At 54.7% G+C, this 12,840-nt stretch overlaps 3 protein-coding genes and 1 long non-coding RNA gene across 4 annotated transcripts; 1 reads left to right on the forward strand and 3 right to left on the reverse strand.

The window, feature by feature from the left end:
- Positions 1 to 421: 421 nt before the first annotated feature.
- Positions 422 to 2,529, reverse strand: LOC117670081 (heat shock 70 kDa protein 1-like). The gene has a single exon (XM_034424968.3). It carries the CDS (start codon positions 2,411 to 2,413, stop codon positions 452 to 454), a length of 1,962 nt encoding a protein of 653 aa, XP_034280859.1. The 5' UTR covers positions 2,414 to 2,529; the 3' UTR covers positions 422 to 451.
- On the reverse strand, positions 422 to 6,040 carry LOC117670082 (heat shock 70 kDa protein 1A-like). The gene has a single exon (XM_034424969.2). It carries the CDS (start codon positions 5,335 to 5,337, stop codon positions 3,439 to 3,441), a length of 1,899 nt encoding a protein of 632 aa, XP_034280860.1. The 5' UTR covers positions 5,338 to 6,040; the 3' UTR covers positions 422 to 3,438.
- Position 6,041: 1 nt separating this feature from the next.
- LOC148111476 (uncharacterized) lies at positions 6,042 to 12,797 on the reverse strand. Its single transcript, XR_015730335.1, has 3 exons — positions 12,648 to 12,797; positions 11,325 to 11,406; positions 6,042 to 11,215 (listed from the first exon to the last, which is right to left on the reverse strand). It is a non-coding gene; the product is annotated as an uncharacterized LOC148111476 (long non-coding RNA).
- Positions 6,670 to 11,319, forward strand: LOC117670083 (hemojuvelin-like). The gene is made up of 3 exons (XM_060694235.2): positions 6,670 to 8,282; positions 8,380 to 8,870; positions 9,180 to 11,319. The coding sequence occupies exons 1-3, from the start codon at positions 8,174 to 8,176 to the stop codon at positions 9,801 to 9,803; spliced, it is 1,224 nt and encodes a 407-aa protein (XP_060550218.1). The 5' UTR covers positions 6,670 to 8,173; the 3' UTR covers positions 9,804 to 11,319.
- Positions 12,798 to 12,840: the final 43 nt, after the last annotated feature.

Genomic DNA, 12,840 nt, shown 5'->3' on the forward strand with positions numbered 1-12,840 from the left:
GAGTGCTGGAGTCCTCGCTTGTCCTAGATGATGTGGGGGAACTCCTTTTGAAGCCCACTCAGTGGGGCACAACTGCCCTAGAGAGGATTGGCCTCCATTGCATCTGCCAGCTCCATATCACACTCCATTTGCTGTCCACAACACAAACATCACCACCACCACCCCGTTGTGACTGCCCCCTCCCCAGGCCGGGTGCAATCCCTTTGGAGTGGCCATTGACCCTATCAGATCCTCTGCTGTCGCTGGGGCCCAGAGGATGGGGGTCGGGGGGGGGGAAAGAAAGATGGGATGTGGGCCGCCTCTTGTTAGCTCAGCTCCTCCTCCAGCCAAGGCATCAAAGCCCCTGTGTCACTCTGGGCCTGCTGTCCTTTTGGTCTCCCAGGACTCTCTTGTGAGAAGGAGGAGGAAATGAATAATCCCGTTTTTCTTTTTTTAATATGCTCCTCTGGAGCTAAGATTCCTTTGGCTTTTCCTGCTGCTGGGCTTCTCGGGTGTTGAAGTGAGTGAGGATGGCGCTGCAGACGCCCTCCAGCTCCTTCTTCCGCTCCTCGTAGGCCTTCTTGGGCGCAAGCCGGTTGTCCTCCATCCACGCGGCTGCCTCCTCGCATATTTCCAGCAGCCTCCGCTTGGCCCGGTCGTCCAGGGATTTCTCCGCCGCCGCCCTCTTGAGCTGGAGGGTGCTGGCCTCCAAGGCATTGAGGGCTTCCAGCTTCTCCTCCTCCAATTTCTCCTGCGCTCGATGTTCCTCCTCCTCCTGGAGGATTCTCTCCATCTCTTCTCGATCCAGCCGGCCCCGGGTGTTGGCGATGGCGAGCTCTTTCTTGTTGCCCGTGTTTCTTTCCGTGGCTGAGACAGTGAGGATGTTGTTGTGGTCGATCTGAAAGGTGACTACAATCATTGGGACACCTCGTGGTGCTGGTTGAAGGCCACTCAGGGTGATGGTGCCCAGCAGACGGTTGTGCTTGGTCAGCATCCGCTCCCCTTCATAGATCTGCAGGAAGAGGCTGCTCTGCTGGTCTTCCGTGGTGGAGAAGTTCCTGCTCTCTCTTGTGGGAATGGGAGAGTTGCGCTTGACCACTACGTCCATCACGCCTCCCACCGTCTCCAGCCCCAAGGAGACAGGGGTCACCTCCAGGAGGAGAAGGTTCTGTAGGTTTTGGTATCGGTGGCCCGTCAGAACGGCAGCTTGGATGGCTGCGCCATGGGCCACCACCTCCTCGGGGCTGATGCTTTTGCACAACCTCTGTCCGTCAAAGAATTTGGACAGGAGCCTCTGGATCATGGGGATGTGCGTGGAGCCTCCCCCAAGCCCAATCTCGTGCACCTGGCTCTTCTTGAGCCCTGCTTCCTCCAGCACCTGCTGGACCTGAACCATGGTGGCCTGAAAGAGGTCGCAACACAAATCTTCGAAGCAGGCCCGGGTGACCGTGGTGTGGAAGTCAATGCCCTTGTAGAGCGAGTCAACGGAGATGGTGGCTGTCGTGTTCGAACTCAGGGTCTGTTTGGCCCTCTTACAGGCTGCCTTCAGTCTCTGCATCGCCTTCCTGCTCTCAGCGGGATCCTCCTGAAACTTGTCCTTGAACTCTTGGGCGAGCTGGTTGGCTAGCCTTTGGTCAAAATCCTCCCCCCCCAAGTGGGAATCCCCTGCTGTAGCCACCACTTCAAAGACACCATCCTGGGCAGTGAGGATGGAGACATCAAAGGTGCCCCCACCCAGATCAAAGATGAGGATGTTTCTCTTCCCCTTACGTTGGCGGGTCTCCTTGAGCCCATAAGCCACCGCAGCTGCAGTGGGCTCACTGACTAAACTCAGGACGTGGAGCCCCGCAATTGCCCCTGCATCAATGGTGGCCTGGCGCTGGGCATCACTGAAGTACGCTGGGACCGTGATGACAGCCTGGGTGACCGGGCGGCCCAAGGAAGCCTCGGCTACCTGCTTCAGCTTGTAGAGCACCATGGCGGAGATCTCTTCGGGATACAAAACCTTCTCCACTCCTCGGTGGGACACCTGGACTTTGGCCTTGCCGTTGCCAGCCTCCACCACGTGGTACGGCCAGTTCTTCAGGCACAACTGTACTGACGGGTCGTCGTACCTGCGGCCAATCAGCCGCTTCACGTTATAGATGGTGTTTTCTGGGTTGAGGCTGGCCTGTAGTTCTGCTGGTTCCCCCACCAGGCGCTCCCTCTCAGTGAAAGCCACACAGCTGGGGGTAGTGCGGCTGTTGTGGTCATTGGCCAGGATCTCCACCCTCCCCCTCTGGCAGACTGCCACACAGGATTTTGTGGTGCCCAGGTCAATCCCCACGGCTGGACCTTTGGGGCAAATTCTGGCCGTGTCTAGTCTCAATGCAGAGGGAGCCTCTGGTCTGGAGGTGGGCCTGGGCGCGTCTGCATGGCTGAGGTCAGCTCCCATAGGTGGCTCTTTCCCTGAGCAGCCCCTGGCCTTCTGCCAATGATGGAAAATTGGCAATCCCAGGGGGCAGCTCTTCTTGGGCCCTGCGCCCCCCCCCACTCCTCCTCCTGGCCTTTTCTTCAGAGGACAGACACCCTTCCCCCATCACTGTGCATGTCACAATGGGCCCCTGGGGCCTGTTGGGGGTCTCGGTGTCCCCAGCAGATGGCAGCCCCTTTCTTCTTCTGTTTCCCAGGGGAGATTCTGCTAGAGAGCCCACCACTGTTTCCACCCGGAGAAGATGGGCCAGGGGGGCTTTTCTCTTGGGACAGCATCTTGACTCCCTGCTTCCAGCCACGTTGGGGGAAGCGGACAGTGCTGGGCCTCCTGGGTAAGTGCAATTGCCTTTGGGCAAGGGGTCTGGCTGTATTTTTTGTTCCTGATCCCAATCCCATTTGTGGTGGGTTTCAGAGCCAGGCAAGACAAACAAAATCCTTAAACGGGACAGAGAACCCACCCCACATCTGGAGAAGGTGAACTAAGCACTCTGTTCAAAAACATCTAGAGAAAATAAGGATACACTGACATAAAGCAAGACTTTTGAAAGTCCAGGTGGGCTCCATCCTTGAGCTGTAGTGGTGGTCCTGGGAGAGGAAGGATCACCTCCTAGACTGTGTCAAGAGCCAGACAAAGGGAGAGCAAGCCGAGCTGTGTGGCTCTTGTGTTCTTGCAGTTTTGAGAAGGTGCCTTGTGGTGCCACCTTGGAGTGGACTTGGCCCTCTACTTAGGCCAGGGCAGGCGACTTTGGCCAGCTAGGCAGCCACTCGGAGGATTTGCCTGGCCCGCCCTTCACGCCTCTTCTCTTGCTTTGGCCTTCCTGCTAAGCCTCAACTTGGACTTGGACTCTGCTCATGTGACTTGCTGATGGGCTGATCTGGGCTTAAAAGCCACTAGTGAGAAACTAATAGTCAGAGAGGGACTTCTTTTTTACCCATAGTTTTAATGCGCCCTTTGGGTGGAACAATGTACTCTGGCACTCGGCCGATTCATTCCCTGTCTTCCTTTGGCTCAGTGGCCTCGGGGTCTCCTTCTGCCCGCTCTTCTGCCACCTCGCCTGGGCCGGTGTAGACCGAGTCCCAGGCCTCTTCCAGGTCCTTCTGCCGCTTCTCACATTCTTCTTTCTCTGCCAGGGGGTTCCCCTCCAGCCAGGAGGCAGCACCGTCACACATTTCCAGCATCCTCCTCTTGGCCTTCCCATCCAGGAGCTGCTCTTCCGCCACCCTCTTGAGCTCCAGGGTGCAGGACTCCAAGGAGTTCATGGCTTCAATCTTTTCCTGCTGGTTCAGGTCGTTTGCCCGGAATTCCTCCGCTGTCTGCACAATCGTCTCTATTTCCTCCTTGCCCAGCCGTCCGCGGGTGTCTGAGATAGTCAAGTGGCTGATGTTCCCTGTTTCCACATCCTTGGCTGAGACAGTCAGAATGTTGTTCTCGTCGATAGAGAAGGTGACCAGGATGACCGGGACCCCACAGGGGGCTGGGGGGATGCCCTTCAAGGTGAACATGCCCAAGAGGTGGTTGTGTTTGGTCAAGGCCCGCTCGCCCTCATACACCATGAACAAGATGGTGTCTTGGTCGTCCTCAGTCGTGGTGAACTCCATGACCTCTCTTGTTGGGACAGGTGAGTTGCGTTTTATGATGGTTGCCATGACGCCTCCTTGAGTATTGATTCCCAGAGACAAAGGGGTGACATCCAGAAGAAACATATTCTGCATCTTGGCCGTCCGGTTGCCCGTCAAGATGGCGGCCTGGACGGCTGCCCCGTAAGCCACAGCTTCATCAGGGTTAATGCCTTTGTTCAGCTCCTTGCCATTGAAGAAGTCCTTCAGCAGCTTCCGGATCTTGGGGATGCGGGTGGAGCCCCCAACCAATACGATGTCCTTGATATCCCCTTTGCTCATCTTGGCGTCTCTCAAGGCCCTTTCAAGGGGCTTCAGGGTGGCTCGAAATAGATCGGAGCAGAGGTCCTCAAACCGTGCCCGGGTGAGGGTGGTGTGGAAATCTACCCCTTGAAAGAGGGAGTCCACAGAGATGCTGGCACTGGTGCAGGAACTCAAGGTGCATTTGGCCCTCTCGGCAGCCATCTTCAACCTCTGCAGAGCCTTCTTGTCCTGATGGAGGTCCCTCCTATGTTTCTTCTTGAACTCCTCTGCAAGGTGGGCCACCAACCTCTGGTCAAAGTCCTCCCCACCCAGGTGGGTGTCTCCTGCAGTGGCCTTGACTTCAAAGATGCCATCTTCCACGGAAAGTATAGAAACATCAAAGGTGCCTCCACCCAGGTCAAAAATAAGGATGTTTCGGCCACCTGCCTCTTGGTGCCTGGCATCCAGGCCATAGGCAATGGCAGCTGCCGTGGGCTCGTTCAGCAGCTTTAGGATCTGGAGGCCCGCAATGACTCCGGCATCAATGGTGGCCTGCCGCTGGGCATCACTGAAGTAGGCGGGCACTGTAACAATGGCTTGGGAAACAGAATAGCCCAGGTAGGCCTCAGCTGTTTGCTTCATCTTGGCCAAAACCATGGCGGAGATCTCCTCAGGGTAGAAGGTCCGTTGTTTGCCTTTGTGGGTGACTTGGACTTTTAGCTTCTCCTCGTGGCTCACCACAGTAAATGGCCAATGTTTCATGTCCTCCTGGACGGCGGCATCCTCATACTTGCGGCCAATCAGCCGCTTGGCATCGAACACCGTGTTCTGGGGATTGAGAGGGGCCTGGCTCTTTGCCGGGTCCCCAATCAGGTATTCTGTGTTGGTGAAGGCCACGTAGCTCGGCGTAGTCCGCTTCCCTTGGTCATTGGCGATGATCTCTACTTTGTCGTGTTGACAGACAGCCACGCAGGAGAAGGTGGTTCCAAGGTCAATCCCAATAGCCAGGTCATGTTGCTTAGGCATGGTGATATCCCAGAGGGTGACCGACTCAGGAGTGGAAGGAAGTGACCGTTCTCATGAGAGAGGCAGGTGTCTCCCCTTTTCTTTTGCCCCTTTTCTAGGACCAAAAAGCTGGACGACTAGGGCTTAGATTTTTCCTAGGGATCATGGCATCATTTTCCTTGCCTAGAGCTGGGCACTTGGGCCTCTCCTTGCTCTGAGGGTCCCCAGCCTTCCTTTCCAACCGATGTGATGACTTCACCATCAGACATCACAAAGGGGTTTGAACTGACAGCACTTCTTAAGCCTGAGTCACCTCCTTCTATGGCTCACCTGCTTCTTGGGTGGCATCCAAGGCCCCGTTCATCACAGGCTGTCGCTTCCAGACGAATGGTCAGCAGGTAAGCTGGAGAAGCCCTAGTAGAGGACCTGGAGGCTGGGGAAGGAAAGCTCTCTTGGGGAGGATCAGCAGCCACCCTGGCTAGAGAAAGGGGGACAAGGCAAAGACTGCAAGGGCTCAAGGAAAGGCATTTATTTATGCATTTGATGCACAGCTTAACGGCCCTGCCGGTCCTCAGTGAAGAGCCGGTTCAAGCTGTTGGTTTTGTGCTGAATGCCGTCCAAGCTGAGCAAGACTCCAGAGGCTCCAGCATTGCAGTAATGCAGAATAGAATAGAATAGAATAGAATAGAATAGAATAGAATAGAATAGAATAGAATAGAATAGAATAGAATAGAATAGGAATTCTTTATTGGCCAAGTGTGATTGGACACACAAAGAATTTGTCTTGGTGCATATGCTTCTCTGTGTACATAAAAGAAAAGATACATTCATCAAGAATCATAAGGTACAACACTTAATGATAGTCATAGGAAAACAGTCAATATAAATCGTAAGGATACCAGCAACAAGGTTACAGTCATACAGTCATAAGTGGAGGAGATGGGTGGTGGGAACAATGAGAAGATTAATAGTAATGCAGACTTAATAAATAGTTTGACATTTACTAAGGGAATTGTTGAGGGAATTATTAGTTTAGCAGAGGGATGGCGTTCGGGGAAAAACTGTTCTTGTGTCTATGGGGCTCCTGTGACGGCTGTGACCTCTGGGGAGGAAGGGGAATGTTTTCCCAGGAGCAGCCTTGATAGACACGTCTTCAGTGGGAGGCTCAGCCATTGCCATTCGCATGTGGAGCAAATGGGAGGAACCTCCGGATGGGGCCACATGACAGTGCTTCATGACAGTGCAAGGGGTGTGTGTGTGTGTGTGTGTGTGTGTGTGTGTGTGTGTGCGCACACACTTCAGCTTGGAAAATCCCTTGTCTTGTCCATTCCCTTATTCCTCTTCTGAATGCAGGCATCAGGCCCATAGTGGAGACTCATCATCATTCCTCCTCAGAAGGAGATCAAAGGCTATGTGTGGGGACGCACCTCCCACCCAGGAGTCAGCCGAGACGGTTCTCCAGAGACACCAGGCGGCTGCCGTGTGCCGGAATCTCCACCTGGCTCCATCTGCACAGTCTTTTTTTGGCTCTCTCCTCGCCCCCACCCTCAGGACTTTGACTCCCCCCACCCAGGGGTGACAGCCGCAGAGGAACAGGTGCGCCTGTCTCTTGATTTATCTGTTGCAGCCCCCTCCTCTCAAAAGCGAGGGAGGCAGAGGGTCCTGTGGGTCTGCAGCCGGCTTTCACAACTTTTGCACAAACTTCCTATCCATGGGTTTGAACCAGCTCCACTGCCAAAGCTCCTGCCCCAGATCTCTGGAGGAAAGGAAAGGACCCAGGGTTGAGGGAGGGTCTCTATCACCAGCCCAACTCTACGCTGCTTGTGATCTTCGGAGTGTCCTGCTCACCTTCTCCAGAACATCCTTCTGCCTCAAGAGGAAGTGCTGGCTGACGATGGCCTGAAAGGGGCTCCCCAAACTCCATGCTGCTCACAAGAAGAACTTGAGGTTCACCCCTAGTGAGGAGACTCTGGCTTCTGGCCGTTTGGCAACCCAGAAGCAGACAGACCCTCTTCTGACCAGCTCTTGTCCCTCTTTGGGGACAGCAGATAGGAAGATTGGGACAGGGGGTGGGGTGGGGGTTGGTCGGGGGCAGGAAGGAGAGCTGCAGACACACACAAAACGGGTGTTGGAGGATTTGACACCCTGACTGCCTGTATCCAGTGACCATGGGAAGAAGAGCACCCCCTCCCGGCTTCTCCGTTGAAATGGTTTTTGTTTCAAATGTTTAAATCCCACCAGGATCTTCTGGTTGGATCGAACCTTTTCCCACTGCCTCAAAGCTGGCTTGTGAGAGACAATCAGCCCCAGGATGCAAAGTCCCCTCCTTTTATCACGCGACCCAGTGTAGACGTTCAGATGCCTAGAAAGGCACACAGAGGGAAGAAAACTCTACTTAAGGACACGCTGGAGTTCTTTAGAGCCTTCACTTGCTCGTGTATATTCTGCACACACCAATTGACATATGTGCAAATATGCAAGAGAGTTGAGCCTAAAATACCTCCCCCCCCCAATTTGGCTTAGGGGACCTGAAATAGCAAAGCCTATTTACAGCCTCTGCCTTGGTTGCTGCCTCTGGGGTAGGGATCGGGTTGCAGGGCCTGCAGCCGCTGCCAAAGATCCTTTTTTCTCCCTTCCACAAAATGCCCATAGCCAGAGCCCCGAGGAAGACACCGGGTGCCCACGCAGGAGACTGGCCAAGGTGCTTTCCAGAGAAGGGCCAGGATTGATCACGCGTGGCCTCCTCCCATCTCCAATGTTCTGGAAAGAGGCAGGTGCTGGGGAGGCCTTCCTTGAAATTGGGCTCTTTCCTGGAGGCCAGGACCAGTGAGGGTGAGCAGCTTCCCTCCAAGGCTGAATGGATTGGAGTGAGGGATCCCCTTGCTTGCCAAGGCTGCCACAGCTATGCCTCCCGGGCAGAGGCTTCCTCCTAAAAATGCTCTTCCTCCTCCTGTTCTGTAGATACGGTAAGAGGAGGGAAGGTGGGAGGGGTGGGCTCTTTGCTGTTCCTTGAGGGCGCCTGGCACTGTGCACTCACCACAGCGGCCCTTTCGTTCCACACAGTGCAAGCCCGCTGCAGGATCCTGCGCTGCAACTCAGAGTATGTGGCTTCCACACTCCCCCTGCGGGCTCCTGGTAGGAGGGCAGCCCACTGCCTGGCCCTGCGTGCCTACGCCCGCTGCACCCGCCACACAGCCCGCACCTGCCGCGGGGACCTGGCCTTCCACCTGGCCGTCCACGGCATCGAGGACCTCATGACCCAGCACAACTGCTCCAAGGAGGGGCCCAGCCCAGCACCCCGCCCCCCCCGGCCCCCTGGATCTGGGTCCCCAGACCTCTGCAACTATGAGAAGGCCTTTGCCCACAAGCGCGGCCAGCCCCCCACCTACCAGCACTGCGCTACCTTCGGGGACCCCCACATCCGGACCTTTGGGGACGACTTCCACACCTGCCGTGCGGAGGGCTCCTGGCCGCTGCTGGACAACCACTACCTGTTTGCTCAAGCCACCAACTCCCCCGTGGCCAAAGGATCGAACGCCACGGCCACGAGCAAGGTGACCTGGCAGCAACTGCTCTGGAAAGGGTGGGATGGGAGAAGGGGGTACCTGGGGGCTTGGAGGGAATTCGGGGCTCAGGCCTGCAGTCTGAAAATTCTTCAAGCAGCTGAATTTGGAGACCCCCGGGGTAACTTCCAGGAGTCCCACGGGTGGAGATGGATGGCCAGGGATTGGGGCTTCGGGACAAACCAGAGGGGCGGAAGGAAGCGCCCCCATTCAACCAAATGCAGCTCCCCCTGACTCTGGGGAAGGGGTGCCCTGGGTTGCCTCCTGCAGCTGATGCTGCTGACCTTCCCCTCTTTCCAGATCACCATCATCTTCAAGAACATGAAGGAGTGCATTGACCAGAAAGTCTACCAGGCCGAGGCAGACAACCTCCCGGCAGCTTTTGTGGATGGCTCGGTGAATGGGGGGGAGCGACCTGGAGGGGACAGCCTCAGCATCCTTGAACGGGCTCCTGGGCAGCACGTGGAGATTCGGGCGGCCTACATCGGCACCACCATTGCGGTCCGCCGGGCAGGGAAGCAGCTGTCCTTCTCCATCCGTGTGGCCAAGGAGGTGGCTGGCTCCTTCACTGAGGAGCAGGACCTGCAGCTGTGCGTGGGCGGATGCCCTCCCAGCCAGCGCATCTCCCGGCACCACGGCTGCTGTGGCCACAGCACCATCGCTGCCGAGAAAGCCCGCCGGCTGTGCAAGGAGAATCTGCCAGTGGAGGACGTCTACTTTCACTCGTGTGTCTTCGATGTGGTGGCTTCAGGGGACAGCAACTTCACCCTCATGGCTCGTGGCGCCTTGGAGGATGCCAAGCTCTTCCATCCAGATGCCAAGAAGCTTCACCTCTTCCAGCGTGATGCTGCCCGCCAGGTCGCTACCAGCTCTTTCCTCTGCCTCACCCTGGCCACGATTTTGGTATTTGCATGGGAGGTTTAACTCTGCCAACGTTGGCAGCATCCACAGTGTCTTCCTCCTGAGGCACCAGATACCAAGGCGGGAGGAGGCCTCCGTGAGGGTCTCAGAGACCCTGGCCGGCCTGGCAGCCTCCCTGGACAGAGCCTGAACCTGCCGTTCAGAGCAGTCCCGCTGGGCAATTTCTGCAGCAGCTGAGACTGCTGGGGGGCCGGTCATATCCGTGGGTTTTTTTTTAAGAAAATGCTTCATATATGAAGTGGGAGTCTTTGAAGGGCTTGAAGCAGCATCTCTTGTCTGCTGCAAGTGTTTCTCCCTGGAGGCAGCGAGAGGAAGCCTGGAGAGGTGGACCTTCTTCTTTCCCCCAAGCCCTCTCTGGATGGGGGGCAGCATTGGAAAACCGGTCCAGCTTCAGGCTTCCTTCAGTCACAAGGCAGCCCCACGGGCAGTTTGCTCCAGGTGGGGTAGGGGGGCGGGCGGAGAGTGCCCTGAGCACCCTTTTCTCCCTTTGAGAACAAAGGACTGAAATTCAACCGGGGCCTTTACCTGCATGTGAGAACACAGCCAGTGAGACCAAGTCGCCCTGACCAACCTCTGGCCCACCAACACTCTGGCCTGCTCAGCTTTTCCTCCTGAGCGGCTTTTCCGTTCTCACGCTGGAGAGCTCGGTTCATGTGCCACCCATGCTCAGAATCTATTTCTGCAGACAACCCCCGCCCCCCGCAACCTACCCCCTGTTATTTGTTTCTCGTGCTGCTTTGCTGCTTCTCAACAGGTGAAGCTCAAAATAACGGAGCAGCCTTCCCCCGGCATTGCAAAGACCAAGCTTGGGGGGGTTGGGGGGGTGCACGCGCGCACACGGGGACTGTGGGAGTCACACTGATCCTGCCCTCCCATTCCCTGGCTGGGGCAGGACTGTTGCGCCCCCTTGTGGCATCTGGCTGCATCTGGCTGAGAAGCTGCATCTGGCTGGAAGGGCAAGTTCAGTGGAAGCTGGGGAGAGAGCAGGCTGAGGAACTTCAGAGTTCCTCCCCCTGCCCAAGAATATACAGGTCCCCCCCCACCTCCCATCTGGCTCCTGGGAAGGGGCTTCTTGGAGTCATCCAACACTAATATTTGCTACTGGGATTTTGCTCAAGCCCCAGTTTCCTCTCTGCTTTGGGTCCAAATTGTGAGAAGGAAGGCCGTTCGCTCACTCAGTTCCCACCTTTGGGGGCGAGTATGGATGCCATCAAATTACTGAAGGAAGGGGCATCCTTGCCAAGGAGAGTTGGCATTTCCTCCAGCACCACATCCAGTCTTCTGTCAGCTGCAATTCCTGCATTGAATGGTGGGATGGGATGTCTTCGTTTTGGTTTTGAGTTCTGTAGAAACTGGACGATGCACAGAATAATGTCCCTTCGGAAGATGGATGTTTGTATGTATCTGACTGTGGTCTGAGAAAGCAGAGTCAAATCATGGTCTGGGATTGCCTGAGTAAACAACCTTGGCAGAGTTACTAATATGTCTAAAGAAAATAAATCCAGATATTTATGCGTTACGTACCTTTCCCTTTCTGGTAGCTTCTGTTCTTCTCCCCTCCGCACTCCTGCTGCCTACGGCTGCCCCTTCTTCTATGTCCTGCACTCTGGAAAGAGAGCAAACGGATCTTACTAGGGGTTCTAGGCACCCTTCCCAGAATATTTGCATTGGTATAGTTAACCAAATGCAACTGAGGAATAAAACTATCATAAAAAATAAATGTTAATTCTTCACTGGGAAAAAAAAAATATCAAAGCAAAAGAGCCAGTTGCTACAGCTTTTGAGTTATTCCCATCATCCTTGTAGAAACATCTGGAACATTTGCAAGCCAAGAAGTCCCAGCTAGGCATGCATGGAGTTCGGTCAGCCACCTTTCCCACGCGTGGCAACCATCTGTCTTGCCTAGAAATCAGCTCCTGGATCAACAGGAGGCTCCCGAGCCACTTTCTCTTGGCCTGGGAGATAAACTAGCAGAGTTTTCAGAGAAGGGATGAATATCTCTCTTTTCTTTAACAGTGCAAACACCAGCCAAGCCTATGGGAAAATTTGGGTGGAGTTTTTTTTTTTTAAACACAAGACATAAAACTCGTCAACCATCTGGAGAGGCCACTGAGCAACTGCTCTTACGGCTTTCTTCTGTGCCTGGAGAAGGACTTCCTTTTACAACATTTGGCATAGTTTAACATAAATTTATGGCCTTCCCTCTCTGTGAGTGTGCACGTATGCCTGAGATTCTCAAACCAGCTGGCCAAGTTTCTGGATTCAAGCAACTCGCAGATGGGAAATAATGAGAGCCATTCACATCAATGGAAGTCCTTCAACCTCCTTGCTGGGTATGTTTTCAGCTCAAGATGTACCTTGCCAAGCATCTTTTAAGGGCAAATGCTTTAAGTCACCCATGTTTTGCAAGAAAAATATAAACACAGAGAAAAAAGTGTGTCAAACTATTTGCCAACACATTTTAATGTTAATTTATATGAAGACTTAAAAAAAAAAAAAAAAGGAACAGAGATGCCTGGGGGAAATAGGGTGGGATTGATGAAAGGGGAAAAGAACCCAGAGAGCAGAGGTGGGTTTCAGCAGGTTCTGACCAGTTCTGGAGAACCAGTAGTGGAAATTTTGAGTAGTTCGGAGAACCAGTAGTAAAAATTCTGACTGGCCCCACCCCCATCTATTCTCTGCCTCCTGAGTCCCAGCTGATTGGGAGGGATTGGAGATTTTACAGTATCCTTCCCCTGGAGTGGGGTGGGAATGGAGATTTTACAGTATCCTTCCCATGCCATGCCCACCAAGCCATGCCACGCCCACCAAGCCACACCCATGGTAGTAAAAAATTTTGAAACTCACCACTGCTGGGGAGGGACTTGTGTCCCCTTCTCTCCAAATCTCTGTTCCAGGAACAGAAGTTGATTCACACCAGGATGTCTGCCCCAGCCCCCAGGGGAGCTAAGGGCCACGGAAGGACCCTCTTGCCGGCTTTGGATCTAATCAACGTTTTTTTAGTCAAGGGATGTGCAGGATTTTGCTGGTTGATGGTTTG

This window comes from Pantherophis guttatus, chromosome 18, assembly GCF_059756535.1.
Source record: "Pantherophis guttatus breed Tessera chromosome 18, ASM5975653v1, whole genome shotgun sequence".
In the NCBI taxonomy this organism is placed as follows: Eukaryota; Metazoa; Chordata; class Lepidosauria; order Squamata; family Colubridae; genus Pantherophis; species Pantherophis guttatus.